General features: G+C 39.9%; 1 protein-coding gene across 1 annotated transcript in view; it reads right to left on the bottom strand.

The window, feature by feature from the left end:
• Positions 1 to 8,253: 8,253 nt before the first annotated feature.
• Positions 8,254 to 24,708, bottom strand: part of LOC120564223 (alpha-parvin) — a 33,294-nt gene continuing 16,839 nt past the window's right edge. The window contains exons 3-13 of the mRNA XM_039809059.1: positions 23,656 to 23,726; positions 21,644 to 21,746; positions 21,211 to 21,351; positions 15,829 to 15,944; positions 15,526 to 15,584; positions 13,613 to 13,632; positions 13,453 to 13,514; positions 12,660 to 12,728; positions 12,321 to 12,422; positions 9,053 to 9,125; positions 8,254 to 8,808 (exon numbers count right to left, since the gene is read on the bottom strand). Of these exons, the coding sequence (XP_039664993.1) occupies positions 8,732 to 8,808; positions 9,053 to 9,125; positions 12,321 to 12,422; positions 12,660 to 12,728; positions 13,453 to 13,514; positions 13,613 to 13,632; positions 15,526 to 15,584; positions 15,829 to 15,944; positions 21,211 to 21,351; positions 21,644 to 21,746; positions 23,656 to 23,726 (893 nt within the window). The 3' untranslated portion in view covers positions 8,254 to 8,731. The remainder of the gene's footprint in view (positions 8,809 to 9,052; positions 9,126 to 12,320; positions 12,423 to 12,659; positions 12,729 to 13,452; positions 13,515 to 13,612; positions 13,633 to 15,525; positions 15,585 to 15,828; positions 15,945 to 21,210; positions 21,352 to 21,643; positions 21,747 to 23,655; positions 23,727 to 24,708) is intronic.

The raw sequence follows: 24,708 nt of genomic DNA, 5'->3' as shown, positions 1-24,708 counted from the left end.
TATTAAATTATTATTTTTCAGAGTCCTTTGTCACATTTTTGAGGGGGTTAGAATGCAGGAAAACTCACAGAAATTTGCACACATCACAACTGGTGAAAATTGCAAAGTTCTGTAGTGAATGGGCTCCGGCGTTGCCAGGGGGCTCCATAGCGCCCCCTAACGTGCGCCTTAAATTGGACAAAAGTAACAAGTTAATATACCAAATTTAGGGAAAAAAAATAGAATAGGTAAAACACAGGACTTTCACCCAGAAGAGCAGGGATCAAATCCCGTGTGTGACTTTGTGTCTTGCGATTGATATTTCCTTTTCAAGTTTGTTGTTTTCCTAACCCTAACCCCATTATTCTTTTCCTAAACCCAAACAGTTGTTCTTTTCCTAAACGTAACCCGCGTGTGACGTTGCTTTGCAATAACACGTATCCTGTTTTTCTTTTCCGAATCTCAACCATTTCTTCTTTTCCTGAACGCAACCTGACGTTGCCTCGCAATAACACGTAGCCTCGCGATAACGCGCCACTTGGCTTTAGGTGCCACATGCCAATGAAAAATCTAACTCCTACTGATTCCGATTCACATGAAACTTAGAATGTGTGGTGTATATGTGATATTGCGTCCCCAGGGCAAGGGGTGAGGGCCCGTTCATTGCTGCTTGCAGCTTTAATTACAGTTTGAATTTCGTCACGCCACTTATATTACAGCTACCCCAAGGTCTTATAAAGCTAACAGTTGTGTCTGATTTCAATTTAAAGCATTTTTGTGAATGTGAGGGGTTTTGTTAGCTGCTAGTGTCCCTTCAGTCTTATGGGTAAAGCTCACTGCTATTTAGCTACACTTTCGGCATAACTAGAGTATATTTACAGTTTTAATTTCGTCACGCCACTTATATTACAGCTACCCAAAGGTCTTATAAAGCTAACAGTTGTGTTTGATTTCAATTTAATGCATTTTTGTGAATTTCAGAGGTCTAGGAGTAGGCTCTCATTGATAGAGCTCCATCCAGCCGCGGGCTCTATCAGTGAGACTCGCGGACAAGAGGTGTTTATTTCCCCGATCATTTGTTTAAATAACTCAACACACAAATCCATTATAAGATTAACTGGAACCTCAACAATCGCACACCATTGCCTTTTAGCAGGAAGAGGGGAGCTGCAGGCCCTGGAGCTCTGTCAGGGCAGCGGTGTTTGGTAGTCCAGTAACCCAGAAATGGTGACTTTGCGCAGGTATCGAGCACCGCGGGCTGCCGGCCGTGACGGGGCTCCATCTAGCTCACAGCGGGCAGAGGTCTATGAAGGAGAACAGGCCGGGTGGCAATAACCCAGGCAGCACCAGCCACTGAATTCCGACACAATGGCTATAGACACAAAATTTGCAATTAGCCATAAATTTTCGTAAAACGGCCCATATTTGACCTTTACATAGTTGATTTCTCGCATAAAAAAGTCTCAGAAGTGAATTCAGTGATAAAATAGCAGATGAACAGTGTATACAATTTCTGAGATCTGCACGACCTATTCAGAAGACTACCTGATTTCAGATCAGTGGTGTAGCCTATGTAAATTTTGGGGCGTGACAAAGAGAGACTAGAGCCAAATAAGGAGGAGCCACCGAGTTGACATCAACTCGGTGGTTCGTTGAGATTTGCCCGTTTTTAGAGGCAGTTTCAAATTGTGAGATTTGCAGAGGAAAGAGGTGTCAATGGGATTTTGAGGTTCTATGTATGTCCTATTTACCCTCCAAACGTAATAACGTAATAATTGTAATCAAGTTTTCTTTAAACTAACCTAAACATTGTGGTTACAACAAACTGGTTTTGTAATTTCATTGTTTTGATGATTTTTGTGTTAAATATATAAACATTTGATTTTACCCTTGAATTGTGTTTTTTGCTGGGTTTAAACTTTATGGTCATTCAATGTGTATAGGGTGTATATTTTAACATGTGTATGCTTATGTGGTTTGATGTCATATCCTAACAAAATACAACTGACATAAAACATTACCTAACTATGACTATCTTAGATGTCAGGAGAGAGACCAGGCTGGCACCCCTTGACTAAAAAAACTTTCTTAAAGCGGATAAAGTCAAACTTTCACAATACTGTATTGCCAAAACATCAAGTTTTACTACAAACTAAGGATTAAAACTTTACAAGGGAAGGATGGATAAATAAATAAATCAAACAAACATTCAACAAAAGTTGAAAGATTTTCACCATGCTTTGCACAATAAAACATTAGGGGCCCTATCTTGCACTCAGCGCAATTGCCTTTGTACACCGACGCATGTATCATTCCTATTTTGCACCCGACGCACAGCGGACTTTTCCCTCCACAGACGCACGTCGGTAAATTAGGGAATGTATTTGCGCTCCCGGGGGCGGTTCAGCGAAAAGAGGAGGCGTGTTCAGGCGCAAACGTTACGTAGTCCTATTTGTGCAGTTTGAAAAACAAAAATTCCGCCACTGACCAGGAAAAACCTGGTCTAAAGTCAGTGGCGCTAGTCTAAAGTCAGTAGCGCGTTATTCAGATGCTATTTTAGGGGCGCATGCTTGGCCATAATGTAGTGTGTGCACAACGCGCATACACTTCTCTCATCTACAGCAGTTCCCATTTTTGAAAACCATACATAATTACAAAGAAAAATATTACTGAAAATGCGCTTCAGGTGTTTGGATAGGTCAGGAGGCACTTTACAGTACAGTCCTCAAAAAGTCGCAGCATTCTTTGTGGCTTGTTGTGTTTTACACAACATTTCCATGAATCATGGATGTGTTGATGACATAAATGAGGAAATATTAGAGGACTTAAGGAGACGTGATGTTGAACTATGGTGGGATTGGACACTCCGGCGGAATCTGGTGAATCTGGAGTAATGCGCGATGCGTTCCTGGTGGAGCGGGTGGATGGAGATGGAGTGGGGGGAGGAGGAAGGGGCACAACAGGAGCAGGTGGTGCGTTTGGAGGCCCACGCTCCATGGCTGCAGCAATCCTCTCCAGACTTGAGGAGATGCGCCCGAGAGGCCGCAGCAACATCGTCACCCGGACAAGACGGGCATTTGTTACTTTGCCGCATCCCAGACAGCTCCCGCTGGCGTGCGCCAGGCAAATCCGCCGTCATAATAGCAATCCGCCACGGAACAATACGCCTGCTCTTAAAGGGAATGTGAGATGACGCTCTGATTGGTTATTTTCACGTTACGCCCAAACCACACCTAGCTACTTCAGACCAACCCATTTAAGATTTGCGTCGGGCGCAAGAGTCATTTATCCCGCCGGTATAATAGCAACAGCGCCCGAGATCTGCCCACAAAGCTACTTGCGTTTGGTGTTTCACACTTGCGTTTCAGATCGTTAAAATAGGGCCCTAGGTGTGATCAGTCTTAACACAATAACTTATTATTTAGTATGGTTTTTAGTGCACGGTGAATTTACTCTAACTCTTTTAATAGATAGGATAGTCCCCATGTGACCCACGCACAGAGCTACAATGTAACAACAATAATGCAATAACAATATTGTAACAAGGTAATACTAACTAGAACTAGATCAGCTGAATTGTTCCCTGGGTGAGAGAGTGGAGGGGAAATTACTATAACATGGTTTCAGATCTTGCAAGATCTGTTGCAATTGACATGAGAGCATCTGAGAGGGCAATCATCACTGGATACGGTTACTTGTTACGATCTGTTATACAATAGTTAGACCTATAGCTTTTTTCTGTCTTCACATACCAAAATGCAAAGGTTTTTAGAGCTCCTTCAAGGTGAAATTGAATGCTCCATACTGCAGCAAAAGCTTTACATGAGCCCTTTCTCACAAACTGATTGAAGATTAAATTATACCCTATACAATGCTCTTACCTTGAACTATGTTACAGTCCAAAAGAATTACCCACCTTACAATTTAGGGACCACACACACGAAAAATTAACTTTTCATCCATTCGATAACTGTCCGATCTATTTCGGTCTATGTTTGGGTCAGCTTTTTACATTTACACAGCTTTTCTAACAGTCTATCTCAAATTAGCAAAAAGAAAATAGTTGTGCAGGTCCACCTGGCTTTCTGTGCAGGCAAAATTAGAACGAATCTGACCCCAATATTAGTTTTGTTGGAAAAGCATTCCTCCTTAATTTCTTTGAAGGCAAAGAAATACAGCTGCATTCAGGGACTAAATGATTTATTGAATATAATGCATTAAACATATGTACACAATGATGAACCCTGTTTTTCACTGGTATTAAAATCCGATCTGACTGAGCCAATCACAAGTGGACAGCTCTAAGTATGGGCTTACACCAGTAGAATATCTCTAAATGTGTCTTGAGTGACCACTTGTGATCAGATCTCACTTCCCCGCTCTATATGCAAATAAACACGTACCTAATTTCCGTTTAAACAATTCACTCTAAGTGGTGAGACATACTTTGAGTGAGTACGTAGTTCCGCTCGCATTTGAGAAGGCGGTCCTTAAAGTGGCCCAGGACACGGTACACACACCTATAACAATGTGTCCTAAATCACCTCAGAATGTGGAGTGATTGGTTCCCAATGCGTCCTGGGTGCATTCCCACCTGTACTTAGAGCTGGTCACTTGTGATCGGATCCCTCAGATTGGATTTTTTCCCCAGATGAAAACAGCACTATAGAGAACATGTTGGCAGCTTAAACCGCAGACAATTACTGCATTTGTTGTTAAACTGAAATTGCCTTGAAAGTAGAACACAACATACATTTAATATATTCAGTCAATTTTCATTTATCTTGCAGAAAGCAAAGAAATCTAATGTATATAATATTAAAAAAATTTAAATTAAACCACAAAAAGCAGAGTGATTGTATAATGTTGATGTACCTTGATAAAATAGAAAGAAGAAAGTGAGCGGCTGCTGAGTAAAGCCTTTATATGTTTTACAGTGTGAATACAACAGAGCTTTAGTCAAATATTTCTAATGTCCCTCCACACATGCAAAGGAAATCTTAAGACAAGTTAAGACAACTGTGGAGCACATGTATCACGATATTAAGTATTGGCAGCTGACGGTGTTTAAATAAAGGCACTTATGAATGACAAACAATAGTAGAGAAGAAAATAAAACAGCTGGAAAAGTAAGAAAGAACAAGTGTATCAAAATAAACAATAAATACAGTTAAACATTTTCATTTTCTGAATTAAAAGTGGATCTAAAATCTCGCCTTCATGATATCAATGCAGGGTGACAAAATGAATTGCAGAATTACCTTTAATTACCGAGAACACTGTAACCAGCAGCCACGAAACAGGCTATAATGTAATCCTAGGGCAAAAGTGCACTATTAATTTCCGGTCTACTAAAAGTGTTTGTTTTTACCACAGATCGGCTCAGATGTTGGTACTATAAGCGTCTGACTGTATTTTAGAAAGATGGTGAAGTCTCGTTCTGAAAAATTGCAAGTTGACTTGCGGTGTGGAACCATGGATGTATAGTGTAAAACGCGAGTGGGGAGAGAGAAGATCCTGGGGAGTTTGTTGTTTTAGAATACAGACAGTGTAGCTTTCTGTCATCTCAAACAGGGTATATACAGAAATCCTGTCAATACCTTTTAATACCATTTTTAATATCTTCTCAATATTTTTTAAAACCAACACGCCATTGAGTTGCAGGTTTACATGGCAACACGTTTGGCCAATAGAACAATGCAGGTAGGGAAAGTCAACAGAATAGATTGAGACTCACCGACTTTGGTAAGATCTTGCATTTTAAAATTAATAGATGAAATAAAATGATAAATTAAAGCAGTTCAAAGAAACAAGCCTTCACTGATGCCATTATAACCACTTAAAACTAATTGAACCTTATCCTGTATATACAAACACCCAAATGAGTACACATGGAAAATATTCTATGAGACAAGTGAAATACAAGAAAACAGACATACAAACAGACAAGCAAACAAGCATTCACCGTTTGAACTTGTGATGCCATTATAACCATTTGAAACTAAGTGAACCTGTGATCTCATGGTAAGTGCTTCAATTTAATTGCTTTTTCTTCCCCACGACGGGTGCATACCGCTCAAAACCACAGTGTTTCCTTTAGGATTTTTTTTTAGCAGTGGGGGCAGGTCCCCCCCCCCCCATGAAACGGTCCTGACACTTCGCTGCAACACAAACCAATATATTTATTCACCTCTATTCACACACACACAATGAGGCATATTTTCAGTTGTGATAGAACTGTATTTATTTAGTTACTATATAGGCCAACTTTGATCTTGACATATAGGCTAAGCATTCTGTAGCAAATAACAATAAACTCACTATTAATTACATTATCTTAATGCAGTGCAACTACTTCAGCATGTAAATAATGCATCTAAAATACAAACGTGGGCAAGGGCGTTCAGCAATCGCTATTATATCGAATCAACAGCCACGGCAATTTAGCTAACAGGTGAAGAATACAAACAATGAAAATCACCAGTTAATTTAAATATGCAAGACCAGGCTTAAATGAACGTACGTTATACGACTTACAGTTCTCAAGGACGTACACACACGATCTCAACTGGCTAGTTATCCCCATGTGTCCGCGCTATTCTCCGACATGCACTCTAACGATGCAGCCCTATTTCTTATATTGTGGGGGGCAGAAATGTTGCCGTGGGGGACCGCCACGGTCAGATCAACATAGAGGAAACACTGTTAAACAAACATGAAAAATGTAGCTAGTAATGTTCACTCAGCGTTTTGTTTTGTTGTTAAACTGTGTGTAAAATGAGCGGTGACGTTAAATCACCGGTTTCATGTGGCACCGTCTGGATGGTTGCTGGATGGTTTTAAGGTAACGGTCGGTAGATAACATTAGCAGATAAGCCCATTGACAGCAACGTTATTGTTCATATTTTGGCACAATCAATGTTTCTGACCGTAGTAGTGGTCAGAGTGACTGAAAGTGTGATGTGAAATGCTAAAAATAATCTACACGCCGTTTTCAGGTAACATTACTTTTTGACGTTCAACCTGCTGCAGAAAACAATTCTAGAGAAAACACTGTCAACCATCACAGCATCTACATCGAGAGCTAGGAGTACATAGTATATTTGTTTCAGAACTTGTTCAAATAAATTATTTAGGTAAAACCAATGACACCTCCACACTGTTAAGAGAATGCACAAAACCACCTTGCACACTGAGACCGCTAACATGTCATTAATCAATCTGAATAACCTATCCACTTCTACTGTCCCTATACAATATTTTCTTACCATGCTGAGATGCCACCTGCCAACTGCTTGCCCTGGAGGAATGTTTGCACTATATTCTTCATCTGTGTGATGCACCACTCAGGATCTCTGATCATGTGTGTGGGATACAAACAACTTTTAAACAAAGAAGAGCTGCTGCTGGCTAACAGCAGTCTTTGGAATCGGCTTTGGCCGCGACTCTGGAAGATTGGAGTTAATCTTTTCTTTGAGAAAAGAAAGAACGGCACTGAAGTAATTCTTAAAAAGGAAGATGTGTTCGGAGTTTTGCCGACCGGATACGGCAAAAGTTTAATCTATCAACTAGCTCCACAATCTTCTTCGTTATTCTGCTTGGTTGTAGCGTGCAGAGGGAATTTAAATTTGTTTATCCCGCCCATCGGATTGAGCCCTGCCAATGGTGTGGATTGTCAGGATAAAATAGGCTATCACCCGATGTGGGATAGGATATACTATCACACGAACTTGACAAGATCAACTTAAATAGACATAATAAAACAATATAAAAAAAATTAATATCTTGTAAAATGACGATTAATACCTTTTAATGGCCTTCATTTTTACTAATTTGATTTACTACCTTTTAATACTTTTTAAAACCCCGCGGACACCCTGTCAAATATTTTCATTGTGCATTTCCGAACTGTACCAACGAAATGCTACACTACAGACAGGCTGAAGTTGTGGCTAGTTGTGCTCAGCTACAAATGGTTTCTAACACTCCGGTCCATACACTGGGCCTTGCAAACCATCGGGTCTGCAGTGACCAGTTTGACTGGGATATCTACAGCCAAAGAGAAGAAATCCTATACCAAAGCACATTTTTCTAAAGAAATTTGCATTTCCAAAAGCGAAGAGCTGCAGACAGTGTGGAGGTAAGCTAATCCTATAAGCTAAAGTTACTATGTTGACCTGGCATCAGTAACACATGAAAGCTTGGCAGGATAACAGCAACATCTCAATCTCTCCGTAATGTAGTCAGACACTTCACAATAACAATCTGAGCCTGTCAGTGGCAAAAACAAGCACTTTTAGTGAACGCATATTAACGGTAAGCATTTGCCCTAAAGGTTTACATTGCAGCCTGGTTCATGGTTGCCGGTTACAGTGTTCTCACGCAATACTGGCCCAATTTTGAAGATTTTTGTTTACATTAGTCACTTTGACACAAATGCATGGGAAAATAGGGTCCAGGCTGATTAATACCAAAATTCCCACTTTATCTGAACTTCAACATCTCATAGATGTCCATAGGACTGTATAGCAATGCAAAAAAAAAAAAAAAAAAGTAGTGGGACACAAGCCAAATGTCTCTGCAGGAATTTGAAGAAAAATAAAATACAGATTTGTGTGTGGTACATTAACCAACAGGGACAAAATGTGACATGCATTCAGAATAAAACAGATTTTTACAACAAAAAGAAGGAAAAGCGTATTGAACTATAACATGTGGTCCATGGTTTAAGCGTTCTTTTCTTGTCCCCAGCTTAGTCTACGTTCCTGTACCTGGTGAAGAGGTTGTAGAGGACGCGCAGTGTCGATTTAAGGTCACAGTTCACTATATCTGGAAAATAGAGAAAGAATAGAACACACACACACACACACACACACACACACACACACACACACACACACACACACACACACACACACACACACACACACACACACACACACACACACACACACACACACACACACACACACACACACACACACACACACACACACACACACACACACACACACAGTGAGAGAACAGATATTGTCTGTACGATAAAGTCCACTAAAGAAGAGCTGCGTCCTACCCTCTGGTCGGGGCTTTGGTCTCTCCAGACCTCCGTCCTGCATTAGTTCAAAGGAGAAGGACACGTTGTGGACCTGCAGAGAGTGACCAGGCGGTTAGGACACAAGAAAATGCTACAGGAAGCATGTTCAGTACTGTGTGTACCACACACAGACACACCTAACTAAATTTTAGACATACAGGCAAAGGTGGGCAAGTACAAATATACGACTCCACACAGCTCCTTGCTGATAAGGGAACATAGACACTGGTTGCTAAATACCACAAATACACTCTGGGTCGATTCAATTGTGCTACCACATCTTCCTATGCTGGCAAACACAAAACGGCTCTGTTCCTCTGTAAGACCATAAGCCTTCAGCAGCTGCACAAACACTCTGCTCCCTCATCTATCAATGGATACATATCAGCAGTGTCACTGATACTGCCATTGAAAGCCAGGTGTCTCTATCATTAAAAGTGTACAGAAAACACATGTACAGTGTAATTGCATGTAGAAAAATAATGAACACAACAGAGCATAGAGCATTTATAACGTTATGGTGGACATAATGAATGATGTCATAATGCAGAGCCGACGTTAATTCAAAAGATGCACTGTGAATCTTTTTTTAAATGGAATTATTTAGATTTTCAATTTTACTGCATTTAGACGAACAGAAATACAGTTTTGTGAAGTAAACCAGCAAAGACGTCTAAGCCAATCTGACTTGTGAGCAATACAACCAATCAGAGGGAAGAGATAGAAAGAACTGAAAAATGTTTTCTTTTCTCTGCCCATAGTATCTGTGTGCGTGTGTGTTTTAGTCCTGATGTGATGTACTAAAAGCTTTGGCCATCCAGGGCTCATTGTGTGAAAAGCGTGACCGTAGCCATCTAATACAGTCAAACAGAAAGGAAGAAAATGAGGATTAAGTAGGGATCTACTGAGCAGAAGCAGGAGTGCTTTCTTGATGCCTTGTGCTACTTTTCACAGCCCACCCCTGCTGTAACACACACACACACACACACACACACACACACACACACACACACACACACACACACACACACACACACACACACACACACACACACACACACACACACACACAAAAAAAAAACACACACACCCACACACACACACAAAGCCCTTCCAGTGTTTTCCTGTGCAAAAGGAGATTACAGATGCTGTGGGGCTGGTGCCTGTTCTTTCAGGCCAGGAGTGTCTCATAGCACCGATGCCTATTCTGCTTCGCAGCTTGGCAGGGGCCAAAACAAAAGGCAACTGTGGTGTCTCCGCAGATTGCCTGTTCAGAATACCGTAGTACTAGCGGCCAACGGAGAGGAGAAATGGTTGTGGGAAAAATGGATGGCATATATCCGTCTATTGAGAGGAGAGTCCTGGCTGAGTGCACAGGCTCCTCAGAAATCAAGTATTGAGACTTTTTCTTAAACTGTAGGTCAAGACGAAAGATGGGTCACAGCAGTTTCTTATAAGATTGGATACATTGAATGCATGCTCTTGTGCAAATGATTGGGTCTCTGTAAATTATAGAGTGTGGTCTAGACCTACTCAATCTGTAAAGCGTCCAGAGATAACTTTTCTTATGATTTGACACTATAAATAAAATTGAACTGAATCAATATGGTGGAGCTTACATTGACAAGTATACATGCCTACAAAATTCAGCAGAAAAATTGTTGCATTTTACATTACAAATGAACCAGGGCCACTCAAGCAAAGTCATAGTTGCTTTCTTTATTTACGGCACCAGGCTGCAGTGTTTTAGTGTTTACACTGCATAAATTAGCCTAGCAGATAGCAGAACTTTTCCTCTGCTCATAACCTAAAATATAATACAAATTTAAAATACAAGAATAGTTTATCAATGAACACAACATGCCAAATGACTTCAGTCTTGTTACACACACATTCAATATGGTGCTTCCATGTTGTATTTTCATCCACTATGACATCTAGGAATTTGATATAATTAACTTAACTGATTAACTTGAGTTATTTCAATATTGTCTATGAATATTTTAGCTTTTTCGTTTGCTTATTTTTTATTTTTGTTACAAAACATCAAAATTAGATTTATTTATATTGAGTGAGTTTGTTCATCTGAAACCATTTAGAAATTGAATTGATGGTAGCTCTTCATCCGTTTAGTCATCAGTGGGATAGGATTCCTACACTGTTCATCCAATGGACACAAACACCGCCAAAGACTTTCACCATTAACCTGAAAATTACCACTTTATTGTGATAGTCCTGGTTTCATTCTAAATCCAGCGAGTTGAATCATTTTATTCGGGCTATAAACACAGCTTCAGTTTGTCACTAGCATGATTCATTGTTGACATTTGTCAACAGCTAGCCAACAAACTAAAAAGTAGGGATGCACCAAAATGAAAATTCTTGGCCGAAACCGAAAACCAAGACCGAAAACCGAAACACCGAAAGAAATTATTCCAATTATTAGTACCATTGCCTTTATGGCTATGACTGTGTACTAACTTTACTAAAATCAAGGCATTGCAATTGTATAAATTAATATTAAAGTTCAATTAAAAAAATATATGTCACATATAGTATATAGTAGCCTAAGAACAGAATAGCTTACCTATTATTATTATTATTATTATTTGAGGCACTTTCTTGCAGGATTTCACTGAACATATCATACAACGAGGGTGCATGCCCCTCATCTGGTGCAGAGAGACAACTCTTTTCTTTTTTTTCTGCGCTCTGATCTCCTCCTGCGCTGGGCGCTGCTCCGTGCGCGCTCCGTCTCCACGCGGGTTCTCCGCATCCATCGCAGCCTGGATCATTTCTCGTGCGCCCTGCTTTATTTCCGCATCCAAGTAATGGTCTTTATAACGCGGATCAAGTACAGTCGCGATGAAGTGCAGAGGATCCGAATAGATCTCACTGAAACGTGTGCTGACAGACTCTAAGAGCGTACTTTTCATTGTTTTCACTCCGTGGTCCGTCTCAACCTCTTTGCTTAGGAGACGCTTTGCAGGTGGGACGGATCGGGTACTGACACACGTGCAGGTCGCGGTTTCTGTTTGCGTCATCACAACATTTCGGCCGTATTGTTTCGGTGATAAAAGTATTTCGGCCGAAAATTTGCGGTGGCCGAATATTCGGTGCATCCCTACTAAAAAGCCAATAGCCAATGACTGTTTGATATTTAAAATATAGGTTTTTGGTCATAGGTTACTGTGATAGCCCAGCTCACTGATGGATATAAAAAAAAAATAAAAAAATCAGACTTTACCTTTTGGTCAAAATTCTCTGGTGTGAGGAAAAAGTTGTAGAGCGGCACAAAGTATCCCTCCAGCAGCCCCATCAGCAATACCAGATAAACACCGTCTGCAAACTGAGACAGGATCACAGTCAGGTAAACAGTGTGCTGGTGAGTCATCTACATTTGAACAGTGGTGACTTCTGTTTAAACAAGTTCAACAGAAGACCAAAATCTCAATGATGGATTAAAAATGTTAAAATGAGAAAGCTTTTCAAAATACATTTTCACTTAAGCATCACTATATAGTATATTTTGTGTAGGACCTTTGAAAATGTTTTCCATGTGTATATGTAGGTATGTGTCACGTACCTGTGTGTCCAATTCAGACACCTCTAGGTTGAGCTTGTTGAGGTGTTTGTTCACAAATGTGATCAATGTCTGAGAAAACAGAGAGGGAAAATATCTGGCACAAAAGTTGGCAACATTTCAAACTAGACAGGGAATGTACAGATCTACACACACCCCTAAAAAGGTCTGATCCTAGAATCGCCCCTGATAAAGTCCTAGACTTGTTTTGGAGTAGAGATCAAAGAGCAGAGATATCTGAAGACAAAACGTATTTGGGCAAAATCACAGTTGCCCAAATAAGGGAACACATTTTACTAGATTATTTGCACTCAAAACAAAAGGTGCACTGATCTAAACCCACACCACAGCAATCTGTATATTCTTGTCCATGACCTGCCTCATTGATCAGGATCAATGAAGTTAGCTAAATTACTGTGCAGAGTAGTTTTAGTTTTTGTGGTTAGTTTTAGTGTTAAAAAAACAATATATATATATATATATATATATATATATATATATATATATATATATATATATATATATATATATATATATATATATATATGTGTACATGTACATCTCAGCAAAATCTTTATACATACACATATATGCATACACATTTTTTTCTTTTCCATCTATCTACTTCGTTTCCTCCCATCTACATCAGTAAAACCTGGACTGGAGCAAAAAGCACTGTTTGAGGGTTTTGATAACCAAATACCTGATTTTATGTATTTAGATGTTATTTGCCATTGTCCTTTACACATCCATGATGCATGCAGGCTGGTTAATTTGAGATGCAAAGCCCAAGTACCTTTTTGACAACATTCAGTTTATCTGGAGCATGGTCAAACAGGGTGTCGAAGGCGTCGCGCTCTGTGAAAAACAAACAAAATACATTTTCATCAAAAAGTGATATGTGAATATTCCAGGAAAAGAAATTGTTCAATACACTCTTCTTAATGAGGACATACCATGTCTGCCAGAGAAAGCCCTGAGAGAAAGAGGAAAGAAAATGGAAAAAAGGGATGACAAAACACATTAATTTCACACTTGAATATTTATAGAAAACAAGGGAAAATGAAAGACAAGTGCTTCCAGTTCAATTACAGAGGAATTTAGAAAATGGAGGATTATGTCACAAAAATTACAATATTGTAGCTAGGGTATCATAAATGTATTAACAATAAACAAAGGTTTACCTTGGGTATTCAAATAACCTGGGAATCATCACTGAGATGTTCACAATGACACATACTATAGCACAATGTAATTATCTCAACTGCAGAACAATACTGTTTGGTATTGATACAAAGAATAAAGATGTGCCTTTCTGTACATGCATGTTTTCTATGGGAACTGAGGGCCTTTCGTGTCTATTATTACAATGTTAGCACTTTGGAGGATGTTGTTGTGGGAAAGGGTCAGGTGGTTTTGGAGGGTAGGGAACACTGCAGTATGAGTGTCCCCGAGGAAGTGATATCGCAATGGACAGGCCAGCAAGAAATGGCACACACACACACACACACACACACACACACACACACACACACACACACACACACACACACACACACACACACACACACACACACACACACACACACACACACACACACACACACACACACACACACACACACACACACACACACACACACACATACACACACACACACAAAATGGGGCAGAGGGAAGGCAGGCCTGGGCAATGGTCCTGGTGGTGTGGTAATAACTGTCTTTCCACTGCGACCGTGTGTGTGTGTGTGTGTGTGTGTGTGTGTGTGTGTGTGTGTGTGTGTGTTAACAGTGTATCCATCTACCATGACAAAATGTGTTTTGGCCTGCTGTTATCTATCTCATTGCTGCTGTCAGGCTGTAGGACAGCCTCATAGGGAGACAATATGTGTGTGTGTGTGTGTGTGTGTGTGTGTGTGTGTGTGTGTGTGTGTGTGTGTCCACGCGTTTTAAATTGTGTAATTCGTCAGCTAAGGGTGCCATTACATTCCTTGTTGAAATACAATGGTTGTCTATCCAGATTCAGATTTAAATTCTAATTTAAAAAAAACAAAAACATGCAAGTTCATCTTGCTAGCTTATGTCCGCAAAATGATATATCTTTGTAGGCTGCATGTTTTTAATAGAGGGGATCCCTTAAATTGGACACAGCTTTTTTATCTGAGAGTAAGATGTTTTTATTCAATATTTAGTTGTTCTTGGTAAAAGCAGAAAATAAACTCTTTGATTGTCCTCTTGTCTCTTTTGACCATTACAGCCCAGCTTTCATTTACAAGAATACACAACTGATTTAGCATTGCACTCCAATAATAAGAAAAGCAAGTGTTTGGCTTCCCTCCGTGGCGCTAGTGGATGGAGCTCCCCGCGGAGCGGAGCAACGGAAATCTGCCGAGATCTGCCGGAAGACGGCACAGATCTGTGCACTGGTGCCACAGAGGGAAGCCAAATACAGAAAATCTATGCTCACTGCCCACACTGCCATGACACAGAACTGGATTTAAATCAGCAAAATATCTCTTTAGGACAAGTAAAGAGTTATCCAGAGTGCTTCAGTCCCAACTGTCAATATGTCACTTCATGTAGTTTATAGAAGTGTCCATACCCCATAGTTAGGCGAATGAAGTAAATCTACACCTTTACAATTGGGGGAGTAGCACAGTATGTTCTAATTAGAAAATACTTCTTTGGAGCAATCATTAAAGCATCCTTAAATCCAATGAATCTTTGTTAATGTAGAAACAATTTATTTCAATGAAATAGAGAGCTATTACCACCAGTGTTCTAGTTTGCACCAGCACTAATGTCTGTCAATGGCTACAGATGCGTTGTGAGGTGTAAAAATTAGTCAGGTAGCAGAGAGCATACTTACTCTGTGTTGCCAGTGATTTCCTCTTGAATTTGTCTGGACTGAAGAATGCCCTCTCTTTTCTGAAAGGAATAAATGGAGAACAATAAGTAAATGTGGGATTTCTTTTATTCTACTTAACATGAAAATATACCGACTGGTAAAACAAATGAGATGGGTAAAGCCTGAGATGAATTCACAGCAGTGGAGAGAAGCTTTATGAAACAAACACTCTCCATAAAAGGTGATGACATGCTATGCAAATAACTAAGTAGACACAAACTGTATATTCATACTTTAAGCCTTAAATATCAAGATTACACCTACCTGAACGACCACTATTTGAATAGAAACGTGGTCTGGCAATCTGATTGGTGCTCTGAAGTGTTGCGACAGCGCCACCAGCAGGTGCAGGATGGCAACTATACTCTTAGCATGAACCGCTAACATGAGGAAAAGAAGAACAGAATCACAGATAGGGTTGGGCATTGTTTGGATTTTAACGATTCAAATTCGAATTCCGATTCTTCCTTTCGATTCCGGGTTCTCATCGATTCTCGATTCCAATTCTTTGAGTGGTGGAGTTGAAACGGGTCACATGCCTATTTTCAGTTTGACAGGGCTTTTTCAATGTAAAATAAAGCCACACTAGAGCGCTGCTTACTGTGCTCCAAGGCTGCAATACAACAAGCGCCTGGCCGCTTCGGAAACCAAAACTTGCGCATAATAAATTGGGAGGCGATGATCGGATTTGAAACCAAATCCTCTAAACGATTCCAAAGAACAAACAATTCTACTGGAATCGTAATTTTTGAAACTCCAAGTAGGAATCGGTTCTCGATGCCCAACCCTAATCACAGACAAATAGTAGTTAGTGAACAAAAAATATAAATGATACATGCAGTTGACATTACTAATAACCATTCACTTATTTATGCTGTTTTATACCATTTAAAGCCAGTAACCACCTGTATACTAAGTTTTCTCATTCTGGTTCTATGTCTGTATGTACAGTACAGGCCAAAAGTTTGGACACACCTTCTCATTCAGTGCGTTTTCTTTATTTTCATGACTATTTACATTGTAGATTCTCACTGAAGGCATCAAAACTATGAATGAACACATATGGAATTATGTACTTAACAAAAAAAGTGTGAAATAACTGAAAACATGTCTTCTTTTAGATTCCTCAAAGTAGCCACCCTTTGCTTTTTTGATAGCGAACCCTTGGTGTTCTCTCAATGAGCTTCATGAGGTAGTCACTTGAAATGGTTTTCACTTCACAGGTGTGCCTTGTCAGGGTTAATTAGTGGAATTTTTTCCCTTATTAATGGGTTTGGGACCATCATTTGTGTTGTGCAGAAGTCAGGTTGATACACAGCCGACAGCCCTATTGGACAACTGTTAGAATTCATATTATGGCAAGAACCAATCAGCTAAGTAAAGAGAAACGAGTGGCCATCATTACTTTAACAAATGAAGGTCAGTCAGTCCAGACAATTGCGAAAACTTTGAATGTGTCCCCAAGTGCAGTCGCAAAAACCATCACTACAACAAAATTGGCTCACATGAGGACCGCCCCAGGAAAGGAAGACCAAGAGTCACCTCTGCTGCTGAGGATAAGTTCATCCAAGTCACCAGCCTCAGAAATCGCAAGTTAACAGCAGCTCAGATTAGAGACCAGATGAATGCCACACAGAGTACTAGCAGCAGACACATCTCTAGAACAACTGTTAAGAGGAGACTGCGCGAATCAGGCCTTCATGGTCAAATAGCTTCTAGGAAACCACTGCTAAGGAGAGGCAACATGCAGAAGAGATTTGTTTGGGCCAAGAAACACAAGGAATGGACATTAGACCAGTGGAAATCTGTGCTTTGGTCTGATGGGTCCAAATTTGAGATCTTTGGTTCCAACCGCCGTGTCTTTGTGCGACGCAGAAAAGGTGAACGGATGGATTCTACATGACTGGTTCCCACCGTGAAGCATGGAGGAGGAGGTGTGATGGTGTGGGGGTGCTTTGCTGGTGACACTGTTGGGGATTTATTCAAAATTGAAGGCATACTGAATCAGCATGGCTACCACAGCATCCTGCAGCAACATGCCATCCCATCCGGTTTGCGTTTAGTTGGACCATCATTTATTTTTCAACAGGACAATGACCCCAAACACACCTCCAGGCTGTGTAAGGGCTATTTGACCAAGAAGGAGAGTGATGGAGTGCTGCGCCAGATGACCTGGCCTCCACAGTCACCGGACCTGAAACCAATCAAGATGGTTTGGGGTGAATTGGACCGCAGAGTGAAGGCAAAAGGGCTAACAAGTGCTACGCATCTCTGGGAACTCCTTCAAGACTGTTGGAAAACCATTTCAGGTGCCTACCTCTTGAAGCTCATCAAGAGTGTGCAAAGCAGTAATCAGAGCAAAGGGTGGCTACTTTGAAGAAACTAGAATATAAGACATGTTTAATTATTTCACACTTTTTTGTTAAGTAAATAATTCCACATGTGTTCATTCATAGTTTTGATCATGATGCTGAAACGAAATATCGTTATCCCTACTTTGGATACACAATTAGGATCAATTAAGTGTCTAAAACAAGCCTTTGATTTTACCCCATGGCAATGTCAAATCAGAGAGTAAGCTAAAAGCTTTCACAAACCTATAAGATCCTCACTGAATATGGAGGATCAAAATAAGATATACCAGGAAAGAGTATTTTCGTAAGGCTTCTGAATAGGGAATAAAATAGTGGACAAACAAAAGTGAATTGATTAAAAGAGTTCCTCAAATGAAAGGATTGCAAAATCAATTACATTGCATGTTATCTACTGTGCTCTTTAGCATTTTCCAATCTTGTACAAATCGACTAGAGCTCCAAGTTCTACCAGAGGTGCATTTAAGAATGTCAATAATTTCATTTGATATGGCCTTCTTTCTACTGCACTACTCTTACAAAATCAATTCTGTTCCTTATCTTAAATCTTTTCTCGGTTTCTCTCACTCAACATTTCATCCAAGGGCCCCAAAAAAATTTTTTTTTAAATACTACCTCTCTCTAAGTATCTCATATACGTGTTACAGCTAATGACATAAGTAAAAGGCAGTTTGCTGGGAACATGATATTAATTATTACTCCCTGTGTCAGATAAAAGAATGAAAGCCCCTTAAAACCTGATTGTTATTTTGTGAAAATTATTATTGTCTCCACTAATAACAAAGTCAACTTTGCTTCAGGAAAGTACAGGTGGAGTTTCAAAATTATAATACAGGGTTTCACTATAGTCTGGCTCATGATCCCATTTTAACATCCACAAATTCTCATGACCCTAACTATTGAGCATACTCCCAGCTGATTTTAACTTCTCACAGCATCATAGCAGGTAATACATTAGCAGTACCAGTGTACCAGTAAGCAATGTAGCAATTTTTAATGTTATTATTTACACATGTTTGACAAATCAAAATATCAGTGAAAAAGGCTGATAAGAGTACTGTAAAACTGTGAGCATTGCACTCTTTTGTATTCTATTTATAAGAACAGGCAAGGAGTTCAAATGTATTATATCATACATGATATTTGACAAACTAACCTTTTTTAACTACAATTATATATTATCCAAATATCAGTTTTAGGGCCCTATCATATTCACGCAAGCGGTATAACCAGTGCAAAGCTGTAGGTTTTGGGTGCATGGACTGAGTGTGAATCTCCAAGCACACCTGCCATTTTGGTTCATGTATGTGCAGCAGTGCAAATGGATTTGGTAAAGTGGAATATAGATCAGAAGGTATGGTGATTAATAAATACACTCTCAGCCAGTCACATCACTATGAAACCAGTGATGTGATGCTCTAAAACAGCAGAGCCAATCACAGTGATGCACGACAACAATAGACAAACAGTTGAACAGTACAATGATGATAGAAATTATAATAAATTGTTTTTGATGAAGGAGTTTTATGACCAAATCAAACCAATGCTATTTCAGTCATAATTCTACTGTATCTTATGTCATAAATGGTCACATCATATTGTAAAATGTGACACAGATGTGTTTGCACTATGTATTTTTTAGAATAAAACATGCATCGCCACTTTTGCCAAAAAATATTACTTCACGATATATGAGCTGATATTCTATTTTTTTTTACATAAACATATAAAGTTAACAAACATTTTTGATATGATATCTCAAGATTTTATATGCCAATATTGATATACAGTATCTGCAAGAAACCAATATCATCCAATCTAATCTGCTTTAATCACTGCTTTGAATTGCAGTTGCTAATTCTGCTTTCTGATGTGACATATTGATTTAAATGCAAGCCTTGTTTAAAATGCTCCATTTTTTATAGGGTTGTATTCTATTCACATGTATTCCTCTGGATGTCAAAGTGCAGTGATACTTCTATTTGAGAGAAGGTTTAGGACAATTTCATTCTTAAAGCACATTTAAGGATACAATTTAATTAAAGAATATATGAAAATAACAACTGCCAATAAACCAAATTTGTGCACACCTTTTTAAGTCCTAACATAAGTCTTTATTCATTTCCTTTATGGTGTATATAATATGTGAAAGTGTCAGAGAATAGAGTATTACCAATGTAATCTAACCACTGCTGGTTTTGGCTGGATGATGTATGGAGGTGACAGATCTCTTTTATGCTATAGTGGCTCTATGCTTACTGCTCATAGCTCTTGCTATGCATGCTGCAGAACAATGATGACCAGTGTATCAGATCACTAGCACAGCATGGCTGCCAGCTCCAGCAAATAATGCAATTTATATCGCAAAATTGCGATATGCGAAATCAACTTTTTCAACTGCTCCTAGGCTGTCAATCCGATCTGCACAAAAAGTTGCATGTAGATTCTGTGGTACCTCATGATCAAAAGTCGTCAAAATAAATTTGATAATCCGAAAAAGGGGCTAGTTATAGAGGGACAACTTTCTGTATGTCACAGTCAAAACCGGAAGCGTACTCCGAATAACACGCAACTCGACTCAGAAGTTGCCAATTGGTCACAAGGTGGTGCTTATTTTTTTTTTTTACAGGAAGTGTTTCATGTCTTGGCAATAATTACTCCTATTTACAGGAAATTTGACTCAGTAGTTTCCCAGGTTCCACTGAGGCTTTGTACAAGATATGGATCCAATAGGCCACTAGGTGGTGCTTTTTTCATAAAACGGACCCTGGTATATTGCAAAGTTCTGCAGTGATTGGGCTCAGGCGTGGCCAGCAGGCTCCATAGGGCCCCCAAACATGCACAAGGTTGGTATAAAGCTCATTTGATGTTCACGAAAGTTGGTGGGAGCGTTGCTCTCATCTTGAGGAAAATATTACTTAAATTTTTTTTTCGCATGACAGGAAGCCAGCCATCTTGGATTTTGTGTGTTAATTTTCATTTTATAAACATGTTTGAGTACTTTAGGATGCACAAAAATTCAAAAATTTCCAGAGCGAAATTGGAGCAGGATGGATCGGGAGATAAGGCAATGCTCCAACTTCTAAATAGAATCTGCTCTGCGCTCCATCCAAAATCCTCCCCCTTGCACACCCCGCTCCCTCGTGCTCCTCTCGCATGCTCTGCGGCCAACTTGAATTAAAAAAAATTTCTTCCCTAATATATTAAAATCATAAATATAGATTACAGCATTATAGTGGTATACAAAGTAAAAAGCAAAATATTAGAAACTTACAATCAACATTCCAGCGAATGTTCCTGGTGGAGAGTTTGAGTGAGTCATTGATGCGCTCTAAAACTGTCTGCAGCTTCTGTTTCTGGGCAATCTCCGACTGAGTCACCTCTGCCACGTTCAGTTTCTCACCTTCCAGCTTTTCTGAAGCAAAATACACAGACAGAGACACAGACAAATTCATATTCATAAGCTTAATACGTATATATAAATGTTCAGTAATGAAACCTTTATTACCTGTTAACCTTGACTATTATTATAATTCAACATGGATTAATGTAAAGACAGTTAAGGCAAAGGCATCTTTTAATTGATGATAATTGCTGATGATTAGTCAACCCTTAGTAAAACAATGGTGACACAATAGCAGCACAAAATACCAAGTTTTGTTTTGTGCCTCAGTGGCATTTCTATCCACTATGGTTCAACTCCTCACCGAATAGTTTCTGCAGGACCTGTCCATCATACAGATCTTCAGCCAGATCCTTCACAATGATCCTTTCCCCAACCAGAACATCATTTATCCAGTCGATCAACACCTACATGGCAAAATAAAAGACTAATTACTCATATTAGAACTTGCTTAGTTATTTTTTTAAGTAATCTTGAATGTCATGCTGTAACAAGAATTTCTTATTAAGTAATTTATTCAATGTCTAGATTAAATACTAGAGTCGATTTCTGTTTTTTTCGAGCTTAAACTAGTGTGCTTTAAAGCAAATCAGCTGAACAAGCAATTGTCATTATGACAGCTCTTTTATTGATCAAGTAATGCAGTAGTGTCAACACAAGTTTAATTTCCCCGAGCATTTTGGAAACTCAAGCACAGCAGAGCTTTCAGAGTTTTTAAATACTTTTTAAAGACTATATTTGACAATTATTGTTTTCCCTCAGATCGTAGATCTCAACATTTCCGACAACAATTGAAGGCAGCTTAATTTCCTGGAGAAAGAGAGAAGGAAAAGAGACGGAGGGACTGTTCTTTGTTATTGTAGGAAACAATGAGTTGTTACACAAACTCCTGGGCTGTTCAATGCTTGGGTTTTAACTTTCTTGTGGCAGCGATAGAGGCAGTGATGTTTCCTGTTTGCTGTACGGGATTCTCGCATCGCCTCAAAACCGACTGACATGATTGGCGTTACATGATTGGCCACCGCAGCGCGACGTGCGTACGTGGTTGGGTTTCTCCAAAAGTTCAGTCGGTCTCAACTTTTCGCCGCAGGCCGCTGCGTTTTTTTCAACTTCCCCTGTGACACGCAGCCTGAACGCAGTAGTCCAATTCAAAATGAATAGAAAGACCTGCGTTTTTGCTGCACCGTCTAACGGCCGACACAGGCTGTGTGAATGCAGACTTAGTAATGGTGAGAATGGCATGTGAGTTGAGTGAGTGACGTAAGTGCCTGTGTGGAGAGCAGTGACCGTGAGAGTAGCGTATGAGTGTGGCTGTGAGGAAAACAAGAGAAAAAAGAGATGGCAAAGATAATGTAAAGTGAGTTAAAAATGAACAATAACAAGCTTCTCAAGACACAGTGGCTTCATATGTTGTGAATACTGCCAGTAAAGTGAAGGGTGTTACCCCCCGAAAAAGCATTAGCTTAAACCTCAAAACATACTGTATGTTGCAGCACAGTGTTTCCATTTCAGGTCAATGTGAGAGTCTTAACTGCATTTTGCTGTCATTTACAATCACGCTGCTTTCTCTCCTCTCATTTGATCTATTTCACAGACAGTTCAGAAAGCTCTACTGTCAATAAATAAAAAATAAAAAGGTTTGCCGACGGCAGAGCAGAGGCTCCACATCACAGTGGTCTAGCAGCTGAGCAGATAGAGAGCAGAGAGGGGTCCTTGGCAGTCCTCCAATATGTTGCTCTCTCTACCAATATAAGCTGCACTGTTTCAGGCTACAAAAACATTCAGCAGACTAAAATTCAACTGTGCTGTTTTTTCGGGAATAAGCTTTAAGCAAAGGGAAACTCCGCTAGTTGCTAGGCTGTATGCAGTGTAAAGTGCAATGGTAAAACACTGCAGCGCTATGCTGTCCACCTCAGCTGAGAACTGAGAAATCTCCTTCCCTTCACTACCGTGTATTATATTAAACACTACCTGTAGATATCGCAAGTACTCAAGCCTAGAAATAATAGGTAATAATCGGACTGTACATCCACTTGTGCAAAGCCGAAATGACGAGCATGTTTTTTTTCTCTCCATAATCTCTTGAATATAGGATAGAAGACAGCCAATGATGATAACTAAACAATGATTAATATGTTTATTGCATTTCATATCACTCATGTAACTTTCACAAGCAAAAAATGTTCATACAATAAATAAAAAATGGGTACGTCACTTCAGTATTGCGGTGATGCAGTTATCGTCACAGTCCTGAGATAAGGTCTGTTATGATTTTACACTATAAATAAAAATGAATGGAAACAATTTTAACCATACCTTCATGAGCTCCTGCAGTTTGCGGTCATTCTTGGAGTTGGGGTCCACCATGGTGCGTACTTCATTCTCCTCTAAAAGATGAGCAGAAACAGAATAAATGTTAAGAGCTGAGAAGGAACACTGTATTCTAAAGTGAGGAAGAATAGCAACAGAACAACAAGAGCAACATATATCACCATTTGTATGGGATGTTCAGCCTGTACTTGACTTGTTTCTGTTTGTTAACCTTTTTATAGTTGTAATGATCCCAGTCTAATACTAATATCCTGGCACATGTGGATCACAAAACAGGGCTCTAGAGACCAAATTTTGTAAGGGTGTGACTAAGATTTTTCCTAGGTTGCACCGGTGCACCTAATGTCCTCGCATCCACTGTCTCTCCACGAACAAAGCGATGTCATTTATATCGATATGTTTAATGTTGCGTTACCGCGCAGCCCCGCCCCCATTCACTCACACACGGGTCGGCTCACCTGCAACATCGGAAAGCGGCTCATGGAGAGACACAGCACCGCCGGTCCACATGCTGACATTTGTCTACAGTTTCCGCTGGTAATTCTCTGTTATTGCGACCGCCACGGCGAAAAACACAGAAGAAGTTATTGAATGGAACTAACTTCAGTTGGTTGAGTAAGTAATAGCGTGCAAGACAGAGCCTGCTGGACCTGGGCGAGAGATCTGACCCATGGCCACATTATCATAGTTCATAAAAATGCTGCGCAGCCAGGGACGATACAGACATTTCTGCCAGTCGTCCCCGACGGCCCGGGTAGCTGCGCCAGTCGCCCCCGATGACCCGGGAAGCTGCGCCAATGAGGGACCTGAAGCATTACGTTGGGGGGGCAAACGTTGGTGAATATCGAGAGGTTTGATGCACAAGGTCTGCCGTTGCAAATGTAGTGGTTAACAGTTAATCTCCATGCATATACAGACTACCTTTAACAATTCTCTACTATAAACAAACTTCTTAACCCCCCTGACCACAGGGGACAGCAGAGAGAAATGAGAGAGTGACTGAGAGGGTGGAGGGAGGTAGGCATGTGTGGTGGTTGA

This window comes from Perca fluviatilis, chromosome 8 (assembly GCF_010015445.1).
Source record: "Perca fluviatilis chromosome 8, GENO_Pfluv_1.0, whole genome shotgun sequence".
Taxonomy (NCBI): domain Eukaryota; kingdom Metazoa; phylum Chordata; class Actinopteri; order Perciformes; family Percidae; genus Perca; species Perca fluviatilis.
Note: the sequence above shows the minus strand (reverse complement) of the source record. Positions and strands in the feature narration are given on the sequence as shown.